The 27,312-nt window shown below is 43.9% G+C and overlaps 1 protein-coding gene and 1 pseudogene across 2 annotated transcripts in view; one reads left to right on the forward strand and one right to left on the reverse strand.

The window, feature by feature from the left end:
- The window catches only part of DEPTOR (DEP domain containing MTOR interacting protein), a 140,293-nt gene that overhangs the window by 19,998 nt on the left and 92,983 nt on the right, over nucleotides 1-27,312 (forward strand). For both annotated transcript variants that reach the window (XM_028148014.2, XM_008143361.3), the window contains exon 2: nucleotides 26,802-26,980. In XM_028148014.2, the coding sequence (XP_028003815.2) occupies nucleotides 26,802-26,980 (179 nt within the window). The remainder of the gene's footprint in view (nucleotides 1-26,801; nucleotides 26,981-27,312) is intronic.
- LOC114232116 (INO80 complex subunit C-like) lies at nucleotides 2,916-3,622 on the reverse strand (annotated as a pseudogene).

The following is a 27,312-nucleotide window of genomic DNA, read 5'->3' on the forward strand; positions in this document are numbered from 1 at the left end:
ATTGGAACAGTTTATTTAGTTACTTTGTCTGGGGAGTCCTCGGAAAGGGCCTTCCAGATTTTTTTGTACACTATCTTTATAGGAAGACACTTACTGAAACCTCTATGGCAGTCTATTTGTTCAAAGGTTAGATTTGAGAAATTTAGTCAGTCTCTTAAAACTGCATTTATTAGAATTCTTCGGTATTGCGCCATGAGGCCTTGAGAACCCTATCTTATCAATGTGACCTGCAGAGCCTCCCATGGCAGAAGGCTTGTTAAACTGAAGCATGTGGTTCTCACAAGGCGAATGTTTTCTTCTAAACATTTTAAAAAGATAGCACCTCTTTTCTAGTTGTGTCTCTTCAAGGGTTCAAAATGGGAAGAATGCTTCCCATGCCAGGGGAGGCTCGACTGGGCTCAGCCCTGAGCCCCTCTGTCTATTTGCTAATTCTCCTGGGGGAGGGTCAAGGTGACTGCAGGCCTGTCTCCCCTTCAGACTTTTAGGAATGGGAGGTATAAGCAAAAGGGGACACCTTCTAAAAGAGAGGTCCAGCTCTGATTGCCGAACTTATTCTAGTGACTTAAAGGAATGGGTTCTCCTCCCGCTTGGAACCTTCCTCTCCTTTGTACAGACTTCCATCAAGGCCTCTGCAACCCTTTCCCTTTTTGTCCCCCATGGGTGTGAGGGGGGTAAAGGTAAATACCAGGTTTCATGGCGTGGCTTAAGGAACATCTTTAATGGGGACCTACAAATACAAAGGGTCAGCAAGAAGGGCCCAGGGTCCTTTATCCTCTCATTATTGTACAAAGAGTTGGGCAGGAGCCCGAAGCTGCCAGATCCTGTCCCCCTGCTAATCGACCTTCTAGAGGGCAGTATGAGGATGGCCTTGTCTCTGGGTCACAAATAATGGGAACTTGGGCACTGAAAGGACTGAGCTGGGAAATGCCAGGTGTGCAGCACCTGGAGACTTGGGGGCCTTGTTTGAAGCCACAGCCGCTCTTGCTTGGGGAAGGGAGCCACTAATCCTAGGCCAGTGGTTCTCAACCTTCCTAATGCCGCGGCCCTTTAATACAGTTCCTCATGTGGTGGTGACCCCCAGCCATAAAATTATTTTCGTTGCTACTTCATAACTGTAATTTTGCTACTGTTATGAATCGTAATGTAAATATCTGTGTTTTCCGATGGTCTTAGGCTCTACAGCAGCGGTTCTCAACCTGTGGGTCGCCTAAGACCATCGGAAAACACAGATACTTACATTACGATTCATAACAGTAGCAAAATTACAGTTATGAAGTAGCAACGAAAATAATTTTATGGTTGGGGGTCACCACAACATGAGGAACTGTATTAAAGGGTCGCGGCATTAGGAAGGTTGAGAACCACTGTCCTAGGGCAGTGGTCGGCAAACCGCGGCTCTCGAGCCACATGAGGCTCTTTGGCCCCTTGAGTGTACCTCAATCAGATTGAGGACGTTTTTAGCAAAGGCCAGCTTAGGAGCACCCTAATTAAGTTAATAACAATGTACCTACCTATAGTTTAAGTTTAAAAAATTGGGCTCTCAAAAGAAATTTCATTCGTTGTACTGTTGATATTTGGCTCTGTTGACTAATGAGTTTGCCAACCACTGCCCTAGAAGCTGGGTTTGGGTACAGCCCCTCCTGCTGGGGAAAGGCTGGGCTTCCAGTCCCAGCCAGCTCACTGCCTGGCAAGTCAAGCTGGGTCACATCCACAAATCCTGCCTGTGCCTCCACAGTGGGCAGATCTGCGCACTCTCTAAGGTGAGGTACGGTCTTATTCATTCTTAGGTCTGGAGCTTCCCTGTCTAAAATCCCGGAAGAGGCATTCCATCTTTCAATGCTCTAAGTGCATTTTGACTCACCCTGAAGTTTTGAAACGAGGACTTTAAACTTTACCTTATTTGATAAATGAGGGTGTTTAATTCAAAGGTTAAACTAGGTTAAGTCTTTTAACCTCTGACTCTGTTTTCCATTGCTTAACACTGAGCTTTCATTATTCCTTGGCAATAGACTGTAAGTTTTATTACTATGCTCTTTATTGTGATATTCATTGGTTTGGTGTTATTCTGATTTTCTCTTAGCCTTCTCAATAAATAATAACAATAACATAATAATAATTAGTATTTATTGATACTATCGGATATTATTGACAATAACCAGTATTATTACCAGTATGCCAAGTCGTGTGGTAAGCATTTTACATGAATTGTATCATTTAATCCTCAAATAAGTATTATTAGTCCCATTTGAAGATGGGGACACAAAGGATTAGACTAGAGAGTTTAAGAAAGTTGCCCAGCTAAATGGAACAGTTGGCTTTGCAGCTCTACGATGTCCCATCAAAATCATGCTCTTAGAGTTTACAGGTTGAGGACACAGCTGGGCTCAGCCCTGAGCCGTGGGTGCCTGGGCTCAGAGGTGGAGAATGCCTCTGCTACTGTGGACATGGAGCCTAGAAAGATTTGTCTCTGAATATTCATGTCCATGTTGAGCAAAATTTAAACTTTCTCACATAATAATATATCAACTACATACATCAAAATGATGAATAGCAACATTCATATATATCAGAATTAATTAAGAAATACTTAAAAGCTACAAAAGTTGGCTTAGTTGGGTGAAAAATGAGCTACTTATACTATTTCATATACCTAATCAGTAGGAAGCATTCTGAAGAATATGTACAGGAAATGTGTCAGATTAGCTTTTGTGTGTCTTTTTTTTTTTTTTTTTGCTGCAAAAAGCTTTATTGTTTCATTTGGCCCAATACATGGGAGAGGGCTTCAGGGTGGTTAACAGAATGGCTAGTAGTTTCGGGGAGAAGCTCAGGAAAAAGCCAGACACCAGGGGGATGCAGAGGGGCCCCTCAAAGGCCTCTGGGCTCCCAAGGCTCCTAGTCCTGCTTGAGGGTGAGCCTTTTTTTTTCTTGTCAAATGACTTTACTTGAGGCAACAAGTGAAATATAATTTAACTCAACAGGAAATATCACACTTGGAGGGAAAACATAGAAAAACACACACCTTAAAGCCAAACATTCTTTCCAAGGCCCAGCGCTGACATTTCCAGACTGACAGCAGAATGAGCATTTCCATGAAACAGAACTGTGCGTCCAAGTCTGGCTTGGAAAGTTTTCCACTTCATCGCTACTTCTCAAGGCTCAGGGCTGGATGCTTGTGGCCTTCCTCAGGGCCAGGTAGCCAGTGACAACATCGGAGGGCAGCCTCCGAATGTAGGAAAACTCTTCGATGGTGCTGAACCGCAGCTTGCTCTGCGGGTCAGTGTAGTTGGCAAGAAGACCTGAAACATCAGAATACTTCTTAGCTGGTTTGAAGGATGGAGGAGCATCAATACTGAAGTAGTTAGGATCATTCAGTTGCCACGGCAACGCCCTTTCAGAAGCGAGGATTTGTTTCAGGTTCTTCCAGGTTCTGTTCTTCTTGCCAGCTACTGTGCCACCATGGCCAGAGTGCTGTGCTAGAGGCAGACACTTTTTTCTTCTTACCCGCGCCATATCCCCCGCTGCTATTGCTGCCCTTGTGGGAAGGACTGGCTGGCCTCTTCTTGCTGTTCAGGGATATCCCCGGAGCGGCCGTGGTGGCCACAATTGGAATTTGAGCCGCCATTCCTATCCTGAGTCTCCCCCCCCCCCCCCCCCCGCCATCCCCCCTTCGAGGGTGAGCCTTTTGAAGAGATACTCGCCCAGCCCAGCCCAGCCTGGGGGGCTGCCAGGCTGCAGAGATGAGTCAGGTGGTCGCCCATCTTCTTGATGAGTCTCACCTGCTCACCCCGGAAGTGGTTCTCCAGGAAGTCACAGGATGAGGGTCTGCGCAGGCAGAACCCAGGGCCTGCAGCTCCAAAAGGGCCTGGTTCAGGTTCCTCTCCAAGGTCAGGGTGGCTTCCATGGCATCCTGAGTTTTGCCCAGTCATCCTGGGAAGGCTTCAGCACGTCCAGGAAGAGAATGCAGCTGCCACGCTTGTTATGCATCTTTAAGAGACGCTCAGGGCCTTTTTCTCCACCAACTTGTGGAAGAAGTGGCCCACGCCCTCGAGAGCCACATCGCCACAGTGAAGATAGAAGCCCAGAGAGAGGTAGGAGTAGGAGGGTGGCAGATGCAGGCTGGCCAGGCAATTGACTGTAGCCTCCACCTCGGTGGAATAATTCTGACGAAGTAGGGAGCTCATGGTTGTTCAGCAATAAGGAGTTAAGGTAGAAAAAGAACAAAACGAAACGGTGTGTTGGCTGGTCCTGGAGGTGGTTCTGAAGGTGGTGACTGGCTAAGACACAGGAGAGTGGCTGGAGGCTGGAAGAAGGGGCGTCCCTGGGTCTGTTCCGTCCAAACACTGTTGAAGCAAGAGACAGATCCGGGACCGCTGAGGGCACTGTCTGTGTGTCTTAATTGAAGATAATAATAATAAATACTCTTTATCTATGGACTTTCATTAACTAAAACTATTAGGATTTCTGGACTGTGAGAACAGCTGTCATATCTTAGGCTCTAGAAGGAAACTTTCTTGTTGCTGCTTCTCAGTGACATGAAACTGTAGGAAAATGCATATTGCCAGAATTATGTTTTATACATAAAGAGTAAGTTAGTCAGTATAATCTCATGCAAGAAACATGAAAAAAAATGTTCTAAATATTATTGGTACATTGTAGATGAAGAGTTTTTCAAGATATTGCTCAATTTCTGGTTAGAGCTAGAAGAAATGTTTTACTTGGTTAACTGTAGATTCTTACTATAGACTGTAATATCGAGCTTTTGACTCATTGCGCTCAAAGAGTGTAAGTTGAAATAACAAATAAGCACTGGATATTCAGTTCAAGACCCTCTTACTTCCTCTATAGGAATCGATAAGGCAGTGATTGCATGATTATAGCTGAACTTTTCACACTAAACCTTGAAATTTCATGGAAAATAGGTCCTGTAATTTAGGTGTTGATTTTAGGATTAGGAGAATTCAGAATTCTAAGGATTGGGGGATCTTGGATTGAAGACAATAAATAGATCAACGTGGCTCGATTACCATTCTGAAAGCATCCTTTCTTCATTATGAGAGTATCCACATTCATTTTTTTTAAGTTGAAAATATAAATTTTAAAATGATATATGAGAATCAATTATGTATGTTGGGAATAGGCAAAACAAAATAGGCTGGTGGGCTGTATCTGGCCCACTACTTGTTTTTATAAATAAAGTTTTATTGGAACACAGCCATGCCCACTCATTGACCTATGGTCTATGGCTGCTTTCATGCAAAAACAGCAGAGTTAAGTAGTTCCACTCAAGTTTCTAGGGCCTACAAAGTCAAAAAGATTTACTACCTGGTCCTTTTCAGAAAAAGTTTGTCAACTTTTGATGAATAGGAGAGAAAGAGAAAGAGGGGAGGGAGGGATGGAGAGAGATTTGTTTATGCAGGGTTATATTAAGGAATACCTACCAGAAATTGATGACATTCTTCTAAAGATGAATACTTGGCAGATTTATAAATTGATTTTGAGAAGCTTTGGTGTTGATTATTATTATTTCTAATTTAAAAGACAAGTTTAGAAAACCAAGTTTAGAAATATTCTAATTTTGATCAAGGGTAAAGTCTTATAAGTCACATTATTCTTTAATTTCTCCTTGTCCTATGATATAAAGCTTACTTCATTTTGTCACACGTTGAGCAGCTGCTTGTGTATGTTTATGTTTTCAGGCTCCTTTGCGTCACTAGACAAGAAATTACACCAAAAATCTGTTACTACTTAGCTGGTTTGCACTTTAATCACACACATGGGGGTCTCTTCCCACCTCTATGATTCTTACTCTTAGTCTCAGGAACTGAATGAAGCCTAAAGAAGGAATTACCTACTCTTTTCATTCATTTTTGTTTCTTTTTTTTTTTTAAAGGGAAAAGTTGTCTGTCAGAGGGAATAAGAAGGCTGTATGCATTTAAGACACTTAACATAGGCTTATAGAAGTTAATGCTTGAAATCTGTGTAAGAATCTGTATATGTTTAAATTGTTAGTCAAGAATGTCAGTTCAGGAACATTTGAGATCTTGCTCCCTGGCATATGTTGTCAGTTTGGCTCAAATAAACTCATAAAAATTCTCAAAAAAAAAAAAAAAATCTCAGTTCAATAAAGTATCTGCTTTCAGCAACAAGTCTGTTATTGGCAATTGGAATGGCCTTTGCTTTGTAAAACCTTTTCTTTTGGCAAAATCACAAATCTGTTATGAAACAACCAACATTTGTATTCCCTGAGTCACCATATAGCTCAAAGAGACTTGCTAGCCTACTTCAAGGTCTTGCAGGCATCATTATCTAGAAGTTCTGAAAGTCTCTGAGAATTTCTTGCCTAATTTTAATTCCTATTAGCATTCCCTGAGAGGTACACCTGTGTTTTCTAAGCTTCCTTTTCAGCTCTTCCTTGATTTTGTAAGAGCCTCTAGGTCTTTTCAGTGAAAACCCCTTTTGCTTAAATCAGCCAGAATTAGTTTTGTTTCTTATTAGTACCAGGAATTGGGTATATAGATATTGGGTGACAAAAATTATAGATAACTGTTACACTCTTTTCGTTCCTAAAAGCACAGACTCTGAGATATTTATAAAAAATTGTTGCCTGTTACAAAGTGTAAAAAAAGGGCTAATTCTGGCTTAGTATACCATAATCATCTTGTTATCCCTCACATTTGTCTGAGCTTTAATACATAAAAAACGTTGGACTTGTAACCAGTTGTTATATAGAGGGCAATGTGTTATTTATATAACTCTCATGGTCTCTCCACTGTTCTAGGAAAAGGGTATTAATGCTTGTTGATTGATCCCGTATGAAAAATGAAATTGCTTTTAGTTTCCAAGAAATGAAATCTCATTTGTCCCTTTCCTCCTTTAAAAAGGAGGAAAGGTGAGGTTTGTGGAATTGTCTTCTCTGTGCTTTGGAGTTTGCATTGGGAGTAAGATGCAGAGAGTTTCCTATTTAATTGATGTGGTGGTTTGCAGTTTTACATCTCTTCATGGACAAGGACACTTACGCAGTTCTATCATGAGTCCGTTAACATTTTTTGGGTCTTTTTTCAGTTTAGTCTGTCACTTCAATGTGTTGTTCAAATTGCTAAGTATTTAGGTACGGACATTAAAATCCCACTTTAGAGTCAGCTAATTACACAATCACAGGTAAGATGACACATGAGCATATTAATATTTTTAGCTTTCACAGATGCGATTAGGAAGATATGTAATTACAGCCTCATGCAGTTTTAGCAACTGTTAGTTGATGGCCCAGATGCCTTCAGAAAAAATGGGAGGAGGTCAAACTGTGAGGCTTTGGTCTGTAAAATCACAGTCACTTCCTAGGTGAGATGAATATATAAGAAAGTTCCATTAATCCTATCTAATAAAAGAGTGATATGCAAATTAACCACCACTCAGCTACCCACAAGTCACGCCCATCAGCCAATCAGGAGCGAGTATGCAAATTAACCCAACCAAGATGGCTGCAGCCATGGAGTGAGCAGGAGGCTTGGGTTTCCCCAGCAATGGAGGAAGCCAAGCTTTCCGCACACCCTGGCCGGCCCAGGCCTCCACTCAAGGCTACAAAGTTTCAATTATAGAAGATAAATAAATCCCAACAAAAATGGCTGCTGGCCACAGAGCAAGCAGGAAGCTTGGCTCCACTCAAGGCTACAAAGTTTCAATTATAGAAGATAAATAAATCCCAGATACCAGGGCCTCCACTTGGGTCGCCAGGGGGGGCATGGCCAGCCTTCAAACCACCACAGGCTCCTCACCCAGGCTGCCCCACGCCCCAAGGGAACCACCACCTGATCCGGGACACCCTTCAGGGCAAAGCAGCCAGCCCCCACCCATGCACTAGGCCTCTATCCTATCTAATCCTCCTATCTAATAAAAGAATAATATGCAAATTGACCACCACTCCAACACACAAGATGGCTGCCCCATGTGGACACAAGATGGCCGCCACAAGATGGCCAGAAGGGGAGGGCAGTTGGGAGGGACCAGGCCTTGCAAGGGAGGGCAGTTGTGGGCGATCAGGCCAGCAGGGGAGGGCAGTTGGGAGGGACCAGGTCTGCAAGGGAGGGCAGTTGGGGGCGATCAAGCCTGCAGGGGAGGGCAGTTGGGGGGGACCAGGCCTGCAGGGGAGGGCAGTTAGGGGCAAACAGGCTGGCAGGGGAGCAGTTAGGCATCAATCAAACAGGCAGGGGACTGGTTAGGGGGTGATCAGGCTGGCAGGCAGAAGTGGTTAGGGGCAATCAGAAAGGCAGGCTGGCGAGCAGTTGGGAGCCAGCAGTCCTGGATTGTGAGAGGGATGTCCTGGATTGTGAGATGGGATCGGGCCTAAACGGGCTGTTGGACATCCCTCAAGGGGTCCCAGATTGGAGAGGGTGCAGGCTGGGCGGAGGGACACACACCCCCGTGCATGAATTTCGTGCACCAGGCCTCTAGTTCTATAATAATTTTCCTTTCTTCTGTCTTAGTTCTGTGATCAGTATTTGATTTACAGATTATGATCACCAGCTAATATTTAAACAACATCTTATCTTTTATAAACAGATTTTTCTATCTATTATTCTATTGATTCTTATCATTTCAGTGGTCCTTAGCCTGTGAACTAAGAGGAATTAGTGATTATTTTGATTCCCAGTATAGAGCTGAAGTGCTTTCCTAAAGTTCTCTCATACTATTTTGGTTCATTGTTATGTCCCCAGTGTTCAGGTCAAGATGGGTACATAGTTGACATGTAAAAAAAATTTGCTAAGTGGCAAAAGAAATGCAGCTCAGTGAGAGAGGAAATAGCTTGGCCAGGGACACACAGATACTAAGTGATGGAGGCAGAAGTCAGATTTAGGATTTTTTGGTTGCAAATCCCACACTCAGCTCTGTAGTGCTGATGCCCCAATGGGGGCAGCTGAGATAAAGAAATACATTTGAAGTCTTTAAATGCAGATCTCTTAACTTGGATGAGGGATTACTTTAGAGCTAAAGTTAAGTTCTATAATTCTGAAGTGTTTAAATGGAGTTCTTAAAAATATATGAAATTGGAGAGGAAATCTTGAGGGCCAAGTCACTTTGGAGTTCACACTGAGTCATCACATTTCAGAAGGTTTAGATATGAAAGCTTCTTTGCATGTTGAAGACAAGGAGAGTGAAGTTTACCCAAGGTGCATAGTCCATGAGGATGGTCTATGTTGCTTGGCACCAGGCTGATACACACTAGGTGTTCAGTTAATATTTGTTGACCGGGTGAGGTCCAGACTACTAAAGTAGTTGCTCCAAGTTACACCTTAGTGAAGGTCTTCGATCAACATACTGGTATTTGTGGGGTGTCCTTTGTGCCCCCATCTGTCACTTGTGTAAGTGGGCTTCTGGGGATGCCATGGGAACAAGAATTTCCTGAGGCCTCCATGGGAGGATGAGGTATAATGGAAAGCTTTTTCAAAGAGGTAGCAGTAAGGGAGTTCCCCTCCAAAGTCCCATCTTCCTCTGTCCCACCATGGAAAAAGTCCCATTTTGTCTTCAGCAGGAGTAAGATCAAAGACACTGCCCAGAGTTTCCGCTCCATATTTGCATAGTCCAGTCTGGCTAGCTTAGTTTGTATTCCCAGCTGCAGTCCATTGTGTGTGATGGGCCATGCAGCTTTTAGGATAACAGGTTAGTATAGGCCTGTGGTCGGCAAACTGCGGCTCGTGAGCCACATGCGGCTCTTTGGCCCCTTGAGTATGGCTCTTCCACAAAATACCACGGCCTGGGCGAGTCTATTTTGAAGAAGTGGCATTAGAAGAAGTTTAAGTTTAAAAAATTTGGCTCTCAAAAGAAATTTCAATCGTTGTACTATTGATATTTGGCTCTGTTGACTAATGAGTTTGCCGACCACTAGTATAGGCCAAGGAGCAAGCTAGTGCAAGGAAGCAGGAGCAAAGCAAGAGGAATGAGAGAATGAATTACTTTGTCTGACAATTATAATTGAGAACTTAACCAATGAGCCCTTCAGGATTTTGTGCACTTGCATTGGCTTCACCCTTATATCCAATGATCTTTGTTTCCCAGGCTAGACTGACAGGCAAGCACCTTCCCTACTGTCACCCTCACATCACTGTGCATGCATTCATCTCCCATTGTTGGATCCCTTCCCCCAGTGATTTGCAGGGAATGGACCAGTGATTCCTTGGGAGTGTGAAGTTGCAGCTTCCTGGTGAAGCTGCCCAGATGCTTATAATGTCTGGCCTTTCCTTTGCTTTCTTCCTATTATTAATACTCATAACTAGCTAGTTACAATGGTAACAGTACCATCTCCATGTCATCAACACAATCAAGTTGTTGAACTCAGGCTGGAGGGACCTTAGTGGTAATCTAATCCAGCCCTTTTAAATGACTCTTACTTGGCCATTTGACTTTGTACCAGAGCAAGAATGGAACTGACAGTCTTGGTTCCTCCCTACTTTCTACTTCCTCATGCCAACTCTGAAAGTATTTATGAGGACTCAACATGGTCACTTCCTCTGGAGACCAAGCGGCCCTGGGGTAGGTAATGTATGTACAGCTGAGACAGGATGTGAGGCTCATAACTCAGCCCTGTGCTCCTTTCCCTCTCAGTCCCACAGGCATTGTCACAAGACTGTTCTATCCCGATACAACATATCTCTGCATTTCTGATTTGTTCTTCCAAGATTTAGCAGTACTTGGTCTCCATCTCTAATGCAAGATTGAAACTGGCCAGCCTGCACTGGTGAATTAAAAATGTATACTTTCTTATATCCCAGCTCTAAATTTTCTACTTAACTGGGACGTTAAGGGTTATACTTCAATACCTTGAGCATGAACATCCTTCCCCACCCCAAAAGCATCTCAGGTCCTCTACAAGGACAGACAGCAGGAAGTGAAACACTCTCTGATTGCTCATGTGCAACTTGTGTCTTTGAGTCAATTGCCATTGGAAAGAGAAAATTGTGCATACATTTCTCACTTAAACTGTGAGTGTCTCTTATGTGCCAGACATCAATGCTAGAACAATAGGTAGACCACAGGAACCCTTCCCTCAGGGAACTCACAGACAGAGATTCCAGCCAGCTAGTGCCAAGAATGGAAATGTGGACAATTACACAATGTGATAATTTCTGCGATAGAAGAATGTAGAAGGTGCAGTAGGAGCACCAGGTGGAACTGATTGACTCTGCCTTGGGGAGGGAGATAATGAAGACTTCTTTGAACAGGTGACAGCTAAGCTGGGCTTTGAAAGAGTTGACTCAGGGTACAGTGGCGGTGGGGAGTGGAGGTGCATTTAAGGCAGAGAAAATAACAAGTAGAAAGACTTGAAGATATGAAATGTTATGGCATGTTCGGGAAAGTGCACGTAATCCTTCAGTTTATTGGTTTTTCAAATGTTTCTGCTTTTCCATCCTTATTTATAAACATATTTTGAGCATACATGCTCTCAATCATAAGCTCATTAATTTAACAGTTGTACACATGCACTGCTATTCTGATGCATTATGTACACTATAAACACACACAAATAGAAATTTTAAAATCACTTTTGCCTGGCCAGCGTGGCTTAGTGGTTGAGTGTTGACCTATGAGGAGGTCATAGGTCAGGGAAGATGCATAGGTTTTGGGCTCAATCCCCAGTGTGGGCATGCAGGAGGCAGCTGATCAATGATTCTCTCTCATCATTGATGTTTCTATCTCACTCCTTCTCCCTTCCTCTCTGAAATCAATAAAAATATATTTTAAAAAATTTTTAAATCACTTTAAAGGTGAGATAAAATTAATGTAGACATTTTGATCTTTTCTGGTTGCACCCCAAAGGATGGTCTTCGGCCCCTCCTCTGTAAGCTGCTCTCTAGACTCTAAGCCCCCATGAGGGAGGCCAGGTGGCTCAGATTCACTGCTTGGTGCCCCCTGGTTAGCACAGTGTCTGGCATTACTAGACACCTGATAAATGTTTGTTGGCTTGAGTTGGTTTCCAGTGTTGTCAGAGAGTTAGCCTAAAGTGATGAGCTGGTGACAAGTGTGTCTCAGTTTTACTGCGGGAAGACTTTTGTAGATTTTCCCAGGGGTTAAGCAGAACACCAGAGCTTTGAGTGTAAGCTCTGACTCGAACTCTTTGTCTTAGGACGGGGCAAGTCCTTCACATAATTTCTCTGTGTCTCCTGAGGGCATTCGCGCTGTTCAACAGGGCAGTAATATTCCTGCATGTCACATGGTGCTCGCAGTGAGTGACTAATAAAAGTGATATTGTGAAGCACTTGGCACTGGTGAAAGGCCTATCAAAATGGTAAATAGCCCTTGTATAAGCAGCTGGAGAGAATGAGGCCATTCTTCCTCCCACCATGGCTCTTACTGGGAGTGATAACAACATCAAAAGCATATTTTTCTGTTGGACTTTTGAATCCAGGGGTCTATGATGTTGTGGCAACAGAACTGTCCTTTCCACATGGCAGCAAACAGTGCCTTGCAGTTAATAGATGGGTTTGAACATGATTTAAGGCAGTGTATGTGTATTTGTTTTAAAGTGCAATTAACATTTGATTATAGATTAGTTAAGCTTATACACTTTCAGGTATATATAGAGAACAGATTTCTTCAACCAATTTCAGAGAAACTAGGAGGTATATACATATATATGTCCCTTTTTATCTTTTTCTCTCAGAATAACTTTGTATACATAGGCCTGCTGATAATGTTTTTATCTTTAGTTACTCAGCCTGCAAATATTTGTAGAGAGCCTGTGGGGCCAACTTTTGTTTGTATTAAACGAGATAGCAAGAAATAAACAGCATGCCCTGGCCCGTGTGGCTCAGTTGGTTAGGCGTTGTCCAGTGCACCTAGGGGTTGCTGGTTCCATTCCCAGTCAGAGCACATGCCCAGGTTGCGACTCAATCCCCAAGGAGGGGGGCATGCAGGAAGCAGCCAATCTATATTACCCTCTCTCTCCCTCTCCCTTCCTCTCTCTAATCAATAAAAAACAAAAAAAGGAGAGAGAAATAAACAGCATGATTTGTGCCCTCAGGAAGATGACTTTGAGGTGGAGAAATAGAATGAGAGTCCATGGATAAATGGAGGGCAATGGAGGAACAAAACATTGCAAAGACCCTTGGAGAATTGAAGCAGTGGTTGTAGAAAAGAGAAATCCTTGTGACCTAGGAAAGAAGGAGATGGCTTGCTGGTGAGGTGGGACAGGAGAAAAGATGGAAGTTGAAGGGAGGAAGGGTGGATTCCTGGGCAGGAATGCCAGGAGCAAAGACACAGAGATGGGGTAGACAGAGGAGCTGTGCCTGCTTGATGAGAGCTGGGGCCTAGGGTTGGGACCAGGGGTCAACACCCTTGATAAGGGGAGAGGCAGAGTGAGGAAGCTTTTATTGCCGCACAGAGGACCCAGAGCCTCTGGATGTTCTTACAGAGGACAGTGAGTTTTGCGTGAGGTATATATTGGAAGAGTGGAGATCCAGAGACTAAAGGAAGAGACTCTAGACTTGAGTGGTTGAGAATTGAAGGAAAATCAAGGGAAATTACCAAAGGGTCAACAACAGAACTTGCTGACAAATTAAATGTAGGGGATGAAAGAAATTGAGTATAAAAAAGAGCTTCTGTCAGCACTATATGGAGTACTGGGAATACAAAAGAACTGAACCCTAATTTCTCTCTTTAAGGAGTTAGTTCAAGGTGGCTGAGAATGTTATCTGGGTGGCTGGAATATTCGAAGAATCATTCCTAGAAGTCAGATGTTTGGGAAGAGGAACTAGTTAAGTGGGGGATAATGATAAGAGAATGTGTGGGGAGAGGCAGTTGGATAGATTTGTTGTTTTGGTTTAAAATATATTTTTATTGATTTCAGAGAGGAAGGGAGAGGTAGAGAGAGATAGAAACATCAATGAGGAGAGAGAATCATTGATTGGCTGCCTCTTGCATGCCCCTTACTGGGGATCGAGCCCGCAACCTGGGCATGTGCCCTTGACCGGAATCAAACCCGGGACCCTTCACTCCACTGGCCTATGCTCTATCCACTGAGCCAAACCAGCTAGGGCTAGATTTGTTTTTAACATATTATGGAGATTTTGACGTGTGTGTGTGTGTGCATGAGCGTGCCTCCTGTACAGATAGAAGACAACATCTTGAAAAAACAATACCCATTTCAGTTGCATGGTCCTTGAACTACAGAAACTGGTTCACCCTTGATAAGGGAGAGGCAGAGTTATTTAGGCTATGCCTGGTATGCAGTTGGGGCTCAATAGATGTATATTGGTTGAGAAATCTTTTACCAGCTTCTTAGCTGGAAGCAGCCGCCACTCTAGCTGCAGATGTCACTGAGAACACTTTTGAGGGCTCTCGAAATATTTTTAAACACTGAGAAACCTTGTTTTTTTCTCATGTTCCAGACCTGTACGCCCAAGCCTCTGGCAGCTTCAGCATCTGTCCTAAGCTGAAAATAGATGATTGTAACCCTACACGGTGTTTGTACAGCATGCTTAGCACAAGATTCTCTTTGATAGATTCATCCTCATTTGGGAGCCCAAAGGAAATGAAATTTGCTGTTTCGCGCTCCCTGGCACTGTGGTTTGCGGTAGATCTTTTCAGTACAAAATGTGCCTCAGAAACAGCCTATTCTGTTTTGATCTCTGAGTAAGGATTTACCCTGGAGGCTCTTCTGGGTGTCCATAAAAACAGAGAAGTTAGAGTTGAAAGAGATTTTAGAGATAAGTCTGGTCAGCTTCCTCATTTTCCAGATTAGAAACTCAGGTCCTAATTGGACAAGAGCCCTCCTTCGGGCCATGTTACCTAGATAGAAACTGCAGGAGCTAGAGTTAAGGTGGCCTGATTCCTCCCAGAGACAACACAGTACCTGGCTTCTGTTGGCCACCCAGCCTGGGATGAAGTGAAGTTCACTTTCTCAGCCCAGTTTACACTTTGGGCATCCTTTCCCACCAGTGGGACCAATGCTTTCCTTTTCTTCCCTTCCTCTTAATCAAATGAGAACAGATTTAATAGCATCATTTATACTTGCTGCTTAACTGATTACATTTAATACACATGAGCTTGTCACCTATTTCTCAGCTAGACAAGACTGGCATGGCTCAGTGGTTAAGCATAGATCTATGAACCAGGAGGTCATGGTTTGATTCCCGGTCAGAGAACATGCCCAGGTTGCGGGCTTGATCCCCAGTGTGGGGTGTGCAGGAGATAGCTGATCAATGATTCTCTCTCATCATTGATATTTCTCTCTCTCTCTCTCTCTCTCTCTCTCTCTCTCTCTCTTCTTCTTTGAAATAAAATATATATATATATATATTTTTTAAAAAGACTTGTATGACTTCTTATTGGATGGAAGGCTGTGCTCCTTCTCTGGGAGGGTGAGCATCAGTGAGCAGATGGGGATACATTTAAAGAAGAAAAGGCTCTAAAAATCACACGCTAAGTCTGGCCAGGAGTTAGTTCACTTGTCAGCTTTGTAGGGTTTTTGCAAGGCGTGGGCCATAGACTCACAGGTTCCTGGGGCCCCGGGGAGGGCGCTCCAGTGCCTGGAAACTTACTCCCTGAGAGTAAGTCTCACCTTGACCACGCCCTGACCCACAAAGGTCTGCTTGATCAGCACACACCTCAGGGGCTGCTCTCCTCCCACCACCCTTTTCTTCTGTTTACTCCATAACACACTGCGGGTTCTGTTTCACTGCAGCCCAGTGGTTTGCAAGGTGTGCTCCCTAAGGAGCCACCGCAGCATCCCCGGGCATTTGTTAGGAATGCACACCATTGGGCCCAGCCACGTGTGGTCTAACACGCCCTCCGGGCGATCTTCCTCGGGCTGTCTTCGAGCATCACTGCTCTCCCCTTCTCTAACTTGAATCTCTGCCTCCGGCTGCAGATCACCTGGCATGTATTTTTCATATTCCATTCATTTTAGTTATCATTTCATGATCTTCTGTACTTCATCTTCCTCTCTATATTTTTTTCTTTGTCTAAACATCAGCTCTGAGACGTTTTTCTCAGGGAAGACGTTTTTAGTTTCCAACACTGGATTGCGGTGTCTTTCTCAAGATCTGAGTACCGCCTGGGTGTTACCGGCAGTGACTTGCTAGGCTGTCGCAGAGTCCAGGCCAGCTCTCTCGCCAGCGGGCCACTCCTCGATAAACTGCTAGATTAGCAGCAGCCTCTGATTCCAGGCTGCCCCACGGTGAGTTCAGCAGACGGTCCAGCCAGAGTGAGAAGGCCAAAGTTGATGTTCTGGTGAGAAGTGGGCAAGTTCCCTAACTTCTCCAAGCCTCGGTTTTCCCACGTGTAAAACAGTGATGTCAGGGGGGGCTTGAACTACCGATCCTGAAGTTAAAACTAGATATTTCAGTTAAAACAGTTCAGTGATTGTAGTCATCCGTTTGGCTCTAGCAGCTCTCGCAGGAAGCAAGGAGTCAGGAGTGTTTCCAGGCAGCGACTGAGCGCTCTCTCACCTTCCATTCTCTCTGCTTTTACCTGCCACTCCACCTGCAGGGCCCTCGTGCTAATCCTTTAACAAAAGGGAGCTGCCGAGTCGATGTCTGGAAGTTGCCAGCCCACCCTGTTGTTCCTGGTTCACTTCCAGAGACATTAAGCAAATTTAGTGCAAAATCCTGTATCCGTGCTGAAAAGCAGTGCTCAACAACTGAGGACTGCATTGTTCTAGAAAGTAACTGAAATAGCTGTTTTGTGGCTTCTTGATGGTGCGTCTGGCAAAGCCTGACAAGGAAATATATTACGTAATAATGACAGCAGTAAGAGTTGACATTGAGAGCTTATTCTCTGCTAAGCACTTTACATAGTTTCTCATTCATTGCTCCCACTATAAGACATACATTATCATTCCCATTTTGTAGATGACAATATTGAGGCACTGAGAAATTGAGTGCTTTGTCCGAAGTTACACAGCGAATAATGGATGGAACTTGAATTTGAACTCAGACTCCACAGCTCTTCTAGGACTGACCGCTGAATAGTGAATGAGGAAGGCAGGAAGTAAATGTGCTAACTAAGGCCCCTGAGTTCCTATTCCTCCCTGAGAGCTATACTCTCTCATCCCCCACTTGCGGCCACCTGAACAGGAACATAAAGGGAGGGACAGAATATATGTCCCAGTTTGAGAGCTGCTGTTCTAAGTGAAGAGCAAGTGCCTGTGTATTGGGAGGAAGGAGTCAGGACACAGCATCCTGGATTACAGAGGGGCAGGATGCGGTAGGGGGTCATGGTTGGAAACAGCAGCTAAGCTGTAAGAGCCCTGCCCAGTCCTTTACCGGGACAGCAAGGACCTTTATGTACCGGTGCTGAGTCACTGTGTCCTCGGCGAGTTCCACGAACCACGCCGGGCTTGTTCCTGCACCTGTAAAACGGCAATTAGAGGCCTGCTACTCCTGGGTGTGGCGTGTAAACAAATAATGACTTGTTTGAAAAAAAAAAAAAAAAGGATTCTGGAGCTTCTTGGAAAGGTGCTGTGTAAGCAGGAAGAGCACCGTTCTTTTGAGTCTCAGAGGACAAGATCAGAGCTGGAGATGTCGATACGTTGCTCTGTGTTCCTTTAGAGCAGGAGACCTCTGAGGGGAAAAACCCATGTGAAAGAATGCAATGAAAATCTCAGGTCTAATGAGATAAGGAAGGCTGACTTAGGGACCTTCCTGTCTCGGCCCTATACTTACCCCTTATCTCCGGGATGAGATGAAAAAGTTATTTATTTATTTAAAATTTTAAAATTACAGTTGACATACAGTATTCGTTTCAGGCATACCACATAGTGATTAGACATTTATATACCTTACACAGCGATCACCATGATAAGTTGAGTGCCCATCTGGCACCACACATAATTATTAGTCATGAGAGATTTGTGAGGGATCCTGGACTCTTATATACACACTAGAGGCCCGGTGCATGAAATTCGTGCATGGGGGATGGGGTTCCCCTCAGCCCAGCCTGCACCCTCTCCAATTTGGGACCCCTTGGGGGATGTCCGACTGCCAGTCAGTCGGACATCCCTCTCACAGTCCGGGACCACTGGCTCCTAACTGCTCACCTGCCTGCCTGCCTGATGGCCTCTAACTGCCCCCCCCCCCTGCCGGCCTGGTTGCCGCAACTGCCCCTCCTGCTGGCCTGGTCGCCCCTAACTGCCCCCCCTTCTGGCCTGGTTGCCCCATGCAGCCTTCTGTTCAGTCGTTTGGTTGTCCCTTACTAACCCCCCTGCCAGCCTGGTTGCCCCATGTAGCCTGCCGTTCAGTCGTTTGGTCGTCCCTCACTAACCCCCTTGCCGGCCTGGTCGCCCCACGCAGCCTGCTATTCGGTCATTACTGTGATGGCATCCTGGACAATTTGCATACTCCTCTATTATTAGTATAGATCCCATTAAAAAGTATTTGTTATTTGTCTCGTGCAGACTGATGCTGACTCCCTGGGATGGTGTCACTCACCAGGTCCATTCCCTGTCCCCCAGGAGTGTCATCCTCAATTAGTGCCAACATGATGACAATATGATGACTGCTTTTGTAGGCACTTCTGCACACCCTGTCGGTATTTGCAGCAGGATCTGTGTGGTGTGTAGATTGCATACATTTTCACCTTACCATGGCACTCTAGCATAACTGGAATAGTTTTTTCCTTCTTAGCCTGTATGAGCATGAAATAGGCAGAAAACAGATGCTCCTGCCATTTAAAATGTGATGGGATGGAAACCTCTCTACACATCAAAATCAGAAGATCTGGGTTCAAATCCCGACTCTCTTTCTTTGAAAATGTGACTTAATCACATCACTTTAATTTTTCTGAGCTCCCTTCCTTATCTGTCAAATGGGTAAGCCTCTGTCTTCGTGGGTCACAGGGGTACTACTATTCGTCTCAGCTCTGACAGTCTATGGCTCCATCCAAATGTAAGGTACTCCTGTTACTATTTCTGCTAATACTGCTTCATCACGGTTTTAAATAGTGAATGATAGATGGGACTGGGAATCAAACATGCTTCCTGCCCGGGTGTGTTTACCATCTCTGTTCGTTGTGGCAACAAGACACACAGCATACATGAGACTTTGCTTTTACTTGAGAGGAGGCCTGGAAGGGCCCTGGACAGAACTTACAGCTCTGACTTTCCGATTCACAGAGCCACTGTTTACAGCCCCCCTGAAAAGGAGCCTTGCATATTATGTGTGTGTGTCTTTGTGTGTTTCCAAGACCTATGCCTTCTGGCTCTCCAGAATCACATGTGCTCTCTTAACATTAACCAGTTCCATTCTCTTTCCTGCCTGTTGCTGTCTGTATTTGTTCTGTTGTTCTGACGAGGCTGGGAGAGTTCAGACATCTTCTTGAAGCAAAACTATATGAAATGTGTATTAGGATCTTATCTCACATAACACACACACAAATATATATATGTATATAATCATGTAAGGATACACACACAACTATTAATATTGGGTCCTTTGGGGTCAATGAAAATGTCAAACACATCCCAAAGGAAATACAATAGTTTAGCAAACTCCTGTGCATCTGTCTCCTAGCGTCAACAATGATCAGTTCATCACCAGTTATACAACTTGGTATTACACACATTTGAAGTTTTCTCTCTACTATGAACATGTAGTATTTTGATCATTTGAAATTTGCATTATAAAATAAATGCACATGTTCAAAGGAAATACAGTAGGTTAGATTTCACTTGTTCCTATCTTTCCTCTCATCCTTTTAGGGTGGGTGATGAACAGTGATTTTCTCTAAGTCCTTGAATCCCCAGGGACAGATATTGGCTGTTGTTGCAGAACATCTGGAAAGGACAATAGCTTTGGTTTAAAGAACATTTATGTCAGGGCTCTGGCCCAAATCACAAGGCTCACACTGTCAGCCCCACTGTTTGGCTTGCTGTGTTTTTTAATAAACCGTTTACTTTGGCTGAGATTTATGACACTGTTTTTAAATGAGAATCTGTAGTTTCTGCCTCCCCTTTGTTCCCTGGGTTCCACAACCTGCTGCAGTTCTCTGCAAGCTTTTTTTTTTTTTAAAAAACAACCCACAAAAAAAACCACACAATAATTTCTCCTTCCCTTATCGGATAGACGGTAATTTTGCAGGGATTATTAACACCCTGCACCGAGTAGTGTTTGTTCTGCTCGGGCGGGAAGAGGAAATTGTCTGATGCAATTTCGGCAGCTGGTTAGCTGGACAGGAATAGAACATTACAAAATCACCTTGAATCTTAAGCCTGCGCACCAGTTGTCTGAGATGAATGATGGGAAGGTGTTTTTGTACTGAAATTCCTTAGCCAGTGGATTGAAAAGGCAGCTGAAATAGAGATGATTCGTGGCGCAGTGTGGATTGACTTGGCTGATGTGGATTGATCCTGAGTACATAGTAGGCACCAATGTTTTTCATATCATTGAAGATCTATCTTCTACTATGCGCCAGGCACTAAAATGATAAAACTAAATAAACAACCCTCTCTTCATATCCCTGACCTCATTTAATTGCAATACAGTGGGATGAATGCTTTATTAGTGTCATTAAAATATTATGAAAAAACAGAGGAGAGGTTGTTTCCTGGCTTTGGAAGGCTGGGAGATGTCCACTGAGGAGGTGCCTTTCAGGCTGAAGAACAAGCAGAATTTTTTGAATTACTGAAGCCCAGAGAAGGGTACATTCTAAGCAGAGGTGGTCTGTCTGGGTCAGAGGCATGGAGGGCGATGACATGTTCAGGGGATGGAGAAGAGCCCAGTGTGTCCAGATTGCAGGGCAGGTGTGCTTGTGCTGGAGATATATATATATATATATATATATATATATATATATATATATATAGATATAGAGAGAGAGAGAGAGAGAGAGAGAGAGAGGGAGAGAGAGAGAGAGAGAGAAAGAGAGAGAGAGAGAGAGAGAAGCCAGGAAGCTTGGGGCCTGGGGTCAGGGTGGAAGGTCTTTGGAGAGAATGTGATTCCAGGACACGCTCCTGAGAACCTGGGTAGGTGAGGTTCTTTGGATCCAGGGAATCGAGGCTTACACAGCCATGGCAGGGGTTGGTCCTGTTGTTCTGGTTATTGCCATGTGTGCACAGCTGGAAGAAGTCTGGAAAACTCTACAGAGCCAAGCAAGGCACTTCGGGTTGCCTCTTGCCATCTCTCATTTCCAGCTTCATGGTCTTGTTTCTCTGTCCTCTCAGCCTCGCTGTGCTGTCCCGCCCACTCCCCCCTCACTCCTCAGTGTCCTTTAGTGCTGCCGACTTTTTTAAAAAATATATTTTATTGATTTTTTTACAGAGAGGAAGGGAGAGGGAGAGAGTTAGAAACATCGATGAGAGAGAGAGAGAGAGAGAAAGAAACATCAATCAGCTGCCTCCCACACATTCCCCACTGGGAACGAGCCCGCAACCAAGGCCCATGCCCCTGACCGGAATCAAACCTGGGACCCTTCAGTCCGCAGGCCGACGCTCTATCCACTGAGCCAAACCGGTCAGGGCAGTGCTGCTGATTTTTGACCTTTGTTCTAGGATTCCATGGAGACAGTATGGAGGATGTGGAGGGTGTATGTGGGAGAACTGGATGGGGAAATCAGGAAATACTCCGGATGTGACAGCTGAACCCCTTTGGCCAGAGCACCCCACATTGCTCTGCTTTACACATTGACATCTGGGCAACTTCTGCTTCAAGAAAGTGTCCTATGGCACAACTAAAGCTTGAAAACTTCACTCTAACTCTCGGAGGGAGCCATTCTGCTTGGCTTAGCTAATCACTGCCACTTCACTAGGATACAGCCTTATGCTCCTGGTCTCCCTGTTGACCTGCCCGTGGGCATGGGCAGGGATGCCCCACGCAGAGAAAACAGGCAGGGGGTTTGAACCCTGCTTGGGTGGGTAAGGGGTGGAAGGCAGTTTAACACAAAGGGGATGTTGGACATGGCAGACCATGTGACTGACATGTCCAGGCAAAATGCTGGGTTTAAAAGTATGGCTTTTAGCCCCGAGCTCAGCATTTTGCAGTTTTTCTAGAGAATTCGATTCCAGGAGAAGTTGCAAACTTCACTCTAGTTTAAATCTCGGAGGGAGCCATTCTGCTTGGTTTAGCTAATCCCTGTCACTTCACTTGGGTAGAGCCTTATGCTCCTGGAGCTATGCAAAATTGTGTTGTTGTTTTTCAATAAAACTTGAAAATATTGCTTATTCTGTCTCCTTCTTGGAGATCTTTGTCAGTGTCAGTATATGAAAAGCTATATAGTTGTAAGCGGTAAGTTTAGTTCAAGCAGAAAGAGATGCTTTTTTAACACACACACACACACACACACACACACACAGGTTTAAAATTCCACAAAATGATTACCCTAAAAGTCAAAACATGAATCATTTTTTAAAAGATTTAGATAAATTTTATGAAAGTAGATGGTTACTAAGTTATGAGACGGGAACTCCTACTAAGTTAGTGAGAAGCCTCCTTACCATTTTGAAAAAATGGCATCATTTCTATGAGTGTCCTTGTCCATTTATTTGTTCACCAAATATTTATTAAGGACCCCTGGTGCCACTTAATTATGTGTTGGCAGTGTAAAAATTCTTACCTCTTTACTGAGCTACTTTTTCTGGAATGTATAATTTTCAATGCTCTTATTTATTTATTTATTTATTTATTTATCCTCACCTGAGGATATGTTTTTTATTGATTTGAGAGAGAGAGACAGAGAGTGGGAGAGAGACACATCAATTAGTTGTTTCCTGTTCTCACCCCAACCAGGGATTGATTGAACTTTGACTGGGAATCGAACCCACAACCTTTTGGTGTACAGATGGTGTTCCAGCCAACTGAGCCACCCAGCTATGTCAGGGACCAGCCTGACAGGTTGAACCAGGCTGAGGTAGGGAGATGGGAATTGAGAAAAGAAAGAAAGACAGGACAGTGGGATCGGGAGGACAGCAGGTCTTCGAGAGACTGCGGCTCCTTTTATTGATTATGCAATGCCTTTTATACACTAATACTGAATAGGAGGTCAACAAAGAGGAATGTACTCTCTGTTCTTCTTAATCTCTAAGAGAAGTCAGGAGGCCAAGTTCTCGGTAAATATTTACAGACTTTTGATAAGCTATGAAAGTCTCTCTTATTCTACTTATCTGCTGACAATAGGAATGTGCCATCACAACAAGTTAGATCGAAACAAGTCAGGGGACACTGCGTGGGAAGGGACTAATTCTTGTCGGTCCCTTTGGGTGCAAGGACTCAGTCAGCTTACACCCGGTCTCCAACACAGCTAGAGCTCAATACTCACTTTTAGAATTCTGTGTTTCTAAGCATAAAAGGAAAAAAAAAAAGATGATAGCACAGTTATTGGGCATTTTTTACTCCTGGTAACATGTCTAAAAATATCAGGTTTCATGCCACCTCCCTGATCCAGAGTTCTTTTCCCTCCATCATATTTCTGCTCAGTTTTCTAAACACGGAAATGTACCAGGCCCTGGTGGGCTGAGGGGTGCTGACTAGTGCTTTCCCACTGAGCAGGGCGGGAATCAAATATGCTCAAGAACGAGAACCAAGCTTGGGGTTCGTCAAAGGGTAGTAACTGAAAGGTTCTATTCTGGAGTACTTAAGGATAAACATTATCTCATATATAATATAGATTTTTTAAAGCTGGAAAGTTTACAGGAGCTAAAACTCCTCTTTTGGCTCATAACCCATTTCTCCCTCTACCAAATTATATGGTAGCTTATCCCACATTTCAACTTCTAAGTAAATTGGTCTTCATTATTCTTGAATTCCTGGCAGACATCACGTCTAAGAATTAATGTTTCGCATTCTGCCACTTTGAGCCTGTTAAGTGTCATTGTCACTGAATTCATTAGAAGGATTCGTGTGAGGACTTTAGTGCCTCTGTGAACATGTTTTGTTTGTTTGTTTTGTTTGTTTTTAAATTAGGGCTCATTTATTTTTTACTAATAATTATACCTTTACATGGGTATCATTTGTGGTTTTTACATGCCCCACCTTGGGAATTGGCATGAGGATTAATACCAATAAAGCCATTAAAACGGTGCCTGGCACATGCTCAGGGCTCAAATGCTAACTCGATCCTGGTTAGTGAGCGTTGTGACAGTGTGATCGGGCAGATGCCCTTTTACCAATGGGGCTCTAATGCTCAGAAGTTTGATCGCCTGGAAGCACAGGCAGAGTCAGGACCAGAGCCGGGTCTTCATAGCCCTAGTCTTATGCTCCTGACTGTCCTCGTAACTGACATTTGGGGGTTTAGTATTTCTTTTTATTTTTTTAAATTAATTTAAAATTTTTATTTTCAAATTTTAAATTACTGTTGACGTCCAATATTATATTAGCTTCAGGTGCACAGCATAGTGGTTAGACATTTGAGGTTCAGTATTTCAACCCAGGAATGTTGGGGGGGATGCAGACATCAGGCCAATGGCAGTGAAGTCAGCATGTGTGAAAATGCTTAGTACAATACTGGGCATAGGTGGTAGCAACTCCATTAAAATGGTTCTTTTCTTTCTATGCAGTTAACAGATGTCTCCCCTTCCAACTGCTGATGCCCCAGCTGAGCCCTTCATCCCCAGGCTACTCAGGAGCCTCCTGCCTTCCACAGTTGGCTGTCTTAGTCAGCTCAGGCTGCCATAACAAAGTATCGTAGATTGAGTGGCTTAAACAGCTCAAGTTTACTCTCTCACAGTTCTGGAAGCTAGAAATCTGAGATCAAGGTATTGGCAGGGCCCTGGCCCAGCAGCTCAATTGGTTAGAGCCATTGTCCCGATACACCCAGGTTCTTTGTTCAATCCCCAGTCAGGGCACATACAAGATGCAAACAACGAATGCAGAAATAAGTGAAACAACAAGTCAATATTTCTCCCTCTCTCCCTTCCTCTCTCTCTCTAAAATTAATATATTATTTAAAAAGGCATTGGCAGGGTTGGTTTTCCTAAGGCCTCTCTTTGACTTATAGATGGCCTCCTTCTCTGAGTCTTCGTGTGGTCTTCCATCTGTGCATGTCTGTGTCCTCATCTCCTCCCCTGATAAGGACACCAATCATATTGGATTAGGGCCCGGCCTATTGACCTCATTGTAATTTAATTGCCTTTTAAAAGACTCTGTCTCCAAATACAGCCACATTCTGGGGTACCAGGTCTTAGGGCCTCAACACATGAATTTTAGGGGAACACTGCTTGGCCTATAACAGTGTCTAGTAAGGAAGAGCAGCTGAGTCTCAGAGCTCCAGCCCAGTATGCTCCTAACTCCTAATCATGACCCTTGGGATATCAAAACCCATTAAATATCACTTAGTGCACTCTGTTAAAAAAAACAACAACCAGTGAGAGTATGATCCAGTTCCTTCCTTAGGGAGTGGGAGGAAGGAGGGTGAGACCTGCAGTGTGTCAGGCACTATGCTGGGTTGCTGGTGCTTCCCAGACATTATATCCCCAAATCTCAACTAAATAGTGCACTCCATAACTGCCTTTAGTTTTACAGAGAGGGGAAGAGACATTACACTACTTGCCCAGGTCACGCAGTTACTGTGTGATTTTCTCATGTGGCATTCCTCTTTCTCAACAATGTTGAGGATCGACGAAAAGAGCATAGGAGCCATGTGGGTGAAGTAGGAGGAAAGTGATCTCATGGTTCACCCAACTCAGACCCTTCCCTTGAGAATTAAAAAAATGCAAGGCTGATCAAAGAAGGGAAGATAAATGGGAGAAACTTTTTTCCCCCAGACTGGTTTAAAATTTTTGGAAAAAAGTTACTGAGTTCTGAAGGGAATAGGGAATGCTCTGTGTCAACCACTTACCGCCACAGCCACACTCATCCATCAGCCTATACAAATTGTATTTATTCAACAGCTTTAATCCATCTGCTGGATTTTTGATTACTCCTCCCCAGGTAGAGGCAGCATGATGTGCCCTTTGAAAAGTTGGACTCTGAAATGAGGCCATCAGGGTCCAAATCTTAGTTAGGTAAGTGGTCTTAGGCAAGTCTCTGAGACTTCAGTTCTCTCTGCTGGAAGGAAGGAAGGAAGGAAGGAAGGAAGGAAGGAAGGAAGGAAGGAAGGAAGGAAGGAGAAAGGAAAGAAGGAAGGAAGGAAGGAAGGAAGGAAGGAAAGGAAAGAAGGAAGGCAGAAAGGAAAGAAGGGAGAAAGGGAGAAAGGGAGAGAGGGAGGAAAAAGGATAGCAATAATAACTTCTGATTAGATTGTTATTGTGAACATTAAGTCAATCTATGTAAAGTGCTCAAATCAACACCTAATAAACCTCATGAAAGGATTAACTGTTGCCTGTATAGAAAACAAGGCCCATAGAGGCAAGAATCTTTGTGTATTTTCTGATGTCTGTCTCTAATGCCCTGAAGTGCCTAATGGGCAGGTAATAGACATATTGTAATGAATTCACATCTGTTCCACGAATGACTGAGAATGTAAATATGGTGGACCCTGAGCAATCTGCAATGAAGAGGAAGTACCCAGTTTCAGCAAGTTTCTAGAGTTTTTGTTGGTTGGCTGGTTGAAGCTGTAAGCCCCCTGGTGAAGAGATAAACAGAAGGGAGTGAGGCAGGGGAGGGGTGGGAGAGCTTTTGTCAGCCTCCTGAGTGGCAGGAGAGCTCTAGGTTGTCTGGTTGTATTTCCCTTCCATTTACCTGTATCACCTGTAGATCTGGGGAGGGAGTCACTCCCTAGGGCCTCAGGGCTGGACCGTGTGGAAGTCACTCACTGACACTGAAATAGTTGAATGGCACTCTGGTACCTTCAGAGCTTCCATCCTGTCACTGCTCTCTGGGATGGGTTTAATAATTTGTGTTATCATCAAAATTTCTAAAATGATTGTCAAATTTTCTTTCCAGGCTCAGGTTGCATGAGGAAAAGGTTATTAAAGATAGGCGACATCATCTCAAAACCTACCCAAACTGTTTCGTCGCAAAAGAACTGATTGACTGGCTGATCGAGCACAAAGAGGCTTCTGACCGAGAGACAGCAATTAAACTCATGCAGAAATTAGCAGACCGGGGCATCATTCATCATGGTGAGTGAGGCGACACTTAAGGAGAAATGAAGGACTACATCTTTATTCCAGATATGAACCTGCCCATTTACGAAATAAAACATTTGACTTTAATTGCCTCCTGTGTACCTTTCCCCAGCTTCATTTCCTTCCTCCCTCTAAGAGGCATTTGGACTTCTTTATACTTTTTCTTTCAGTATGTGTATCTTTTTGCAACATATCATACTGTTTTTAAATCATTATAGAGATGTGTATTTATTCTTTTGCAGCTTGGTCAATGTGCTTTTGGGAAGGCTCATCTATACTGATAGTGTATCTCCTGTTTTCTTATTTTCACTGCTATGTATCCCATG

Source organism: Eptesicus fuscus, chromosome 19 (assembly GCF_027574615.1).
Source record: "Eptesicus fuscus isolate TK198812 chromosome 19, DD_ASM_mEF_20220401, whole genome shotgun sequence".
Lineage (NCBI taxonomy): Eukaryota > Metazoa > Chordata > Mammalia > Chiroptera > Vespertilionidae > Eptesicus > Eptesicus fuscus.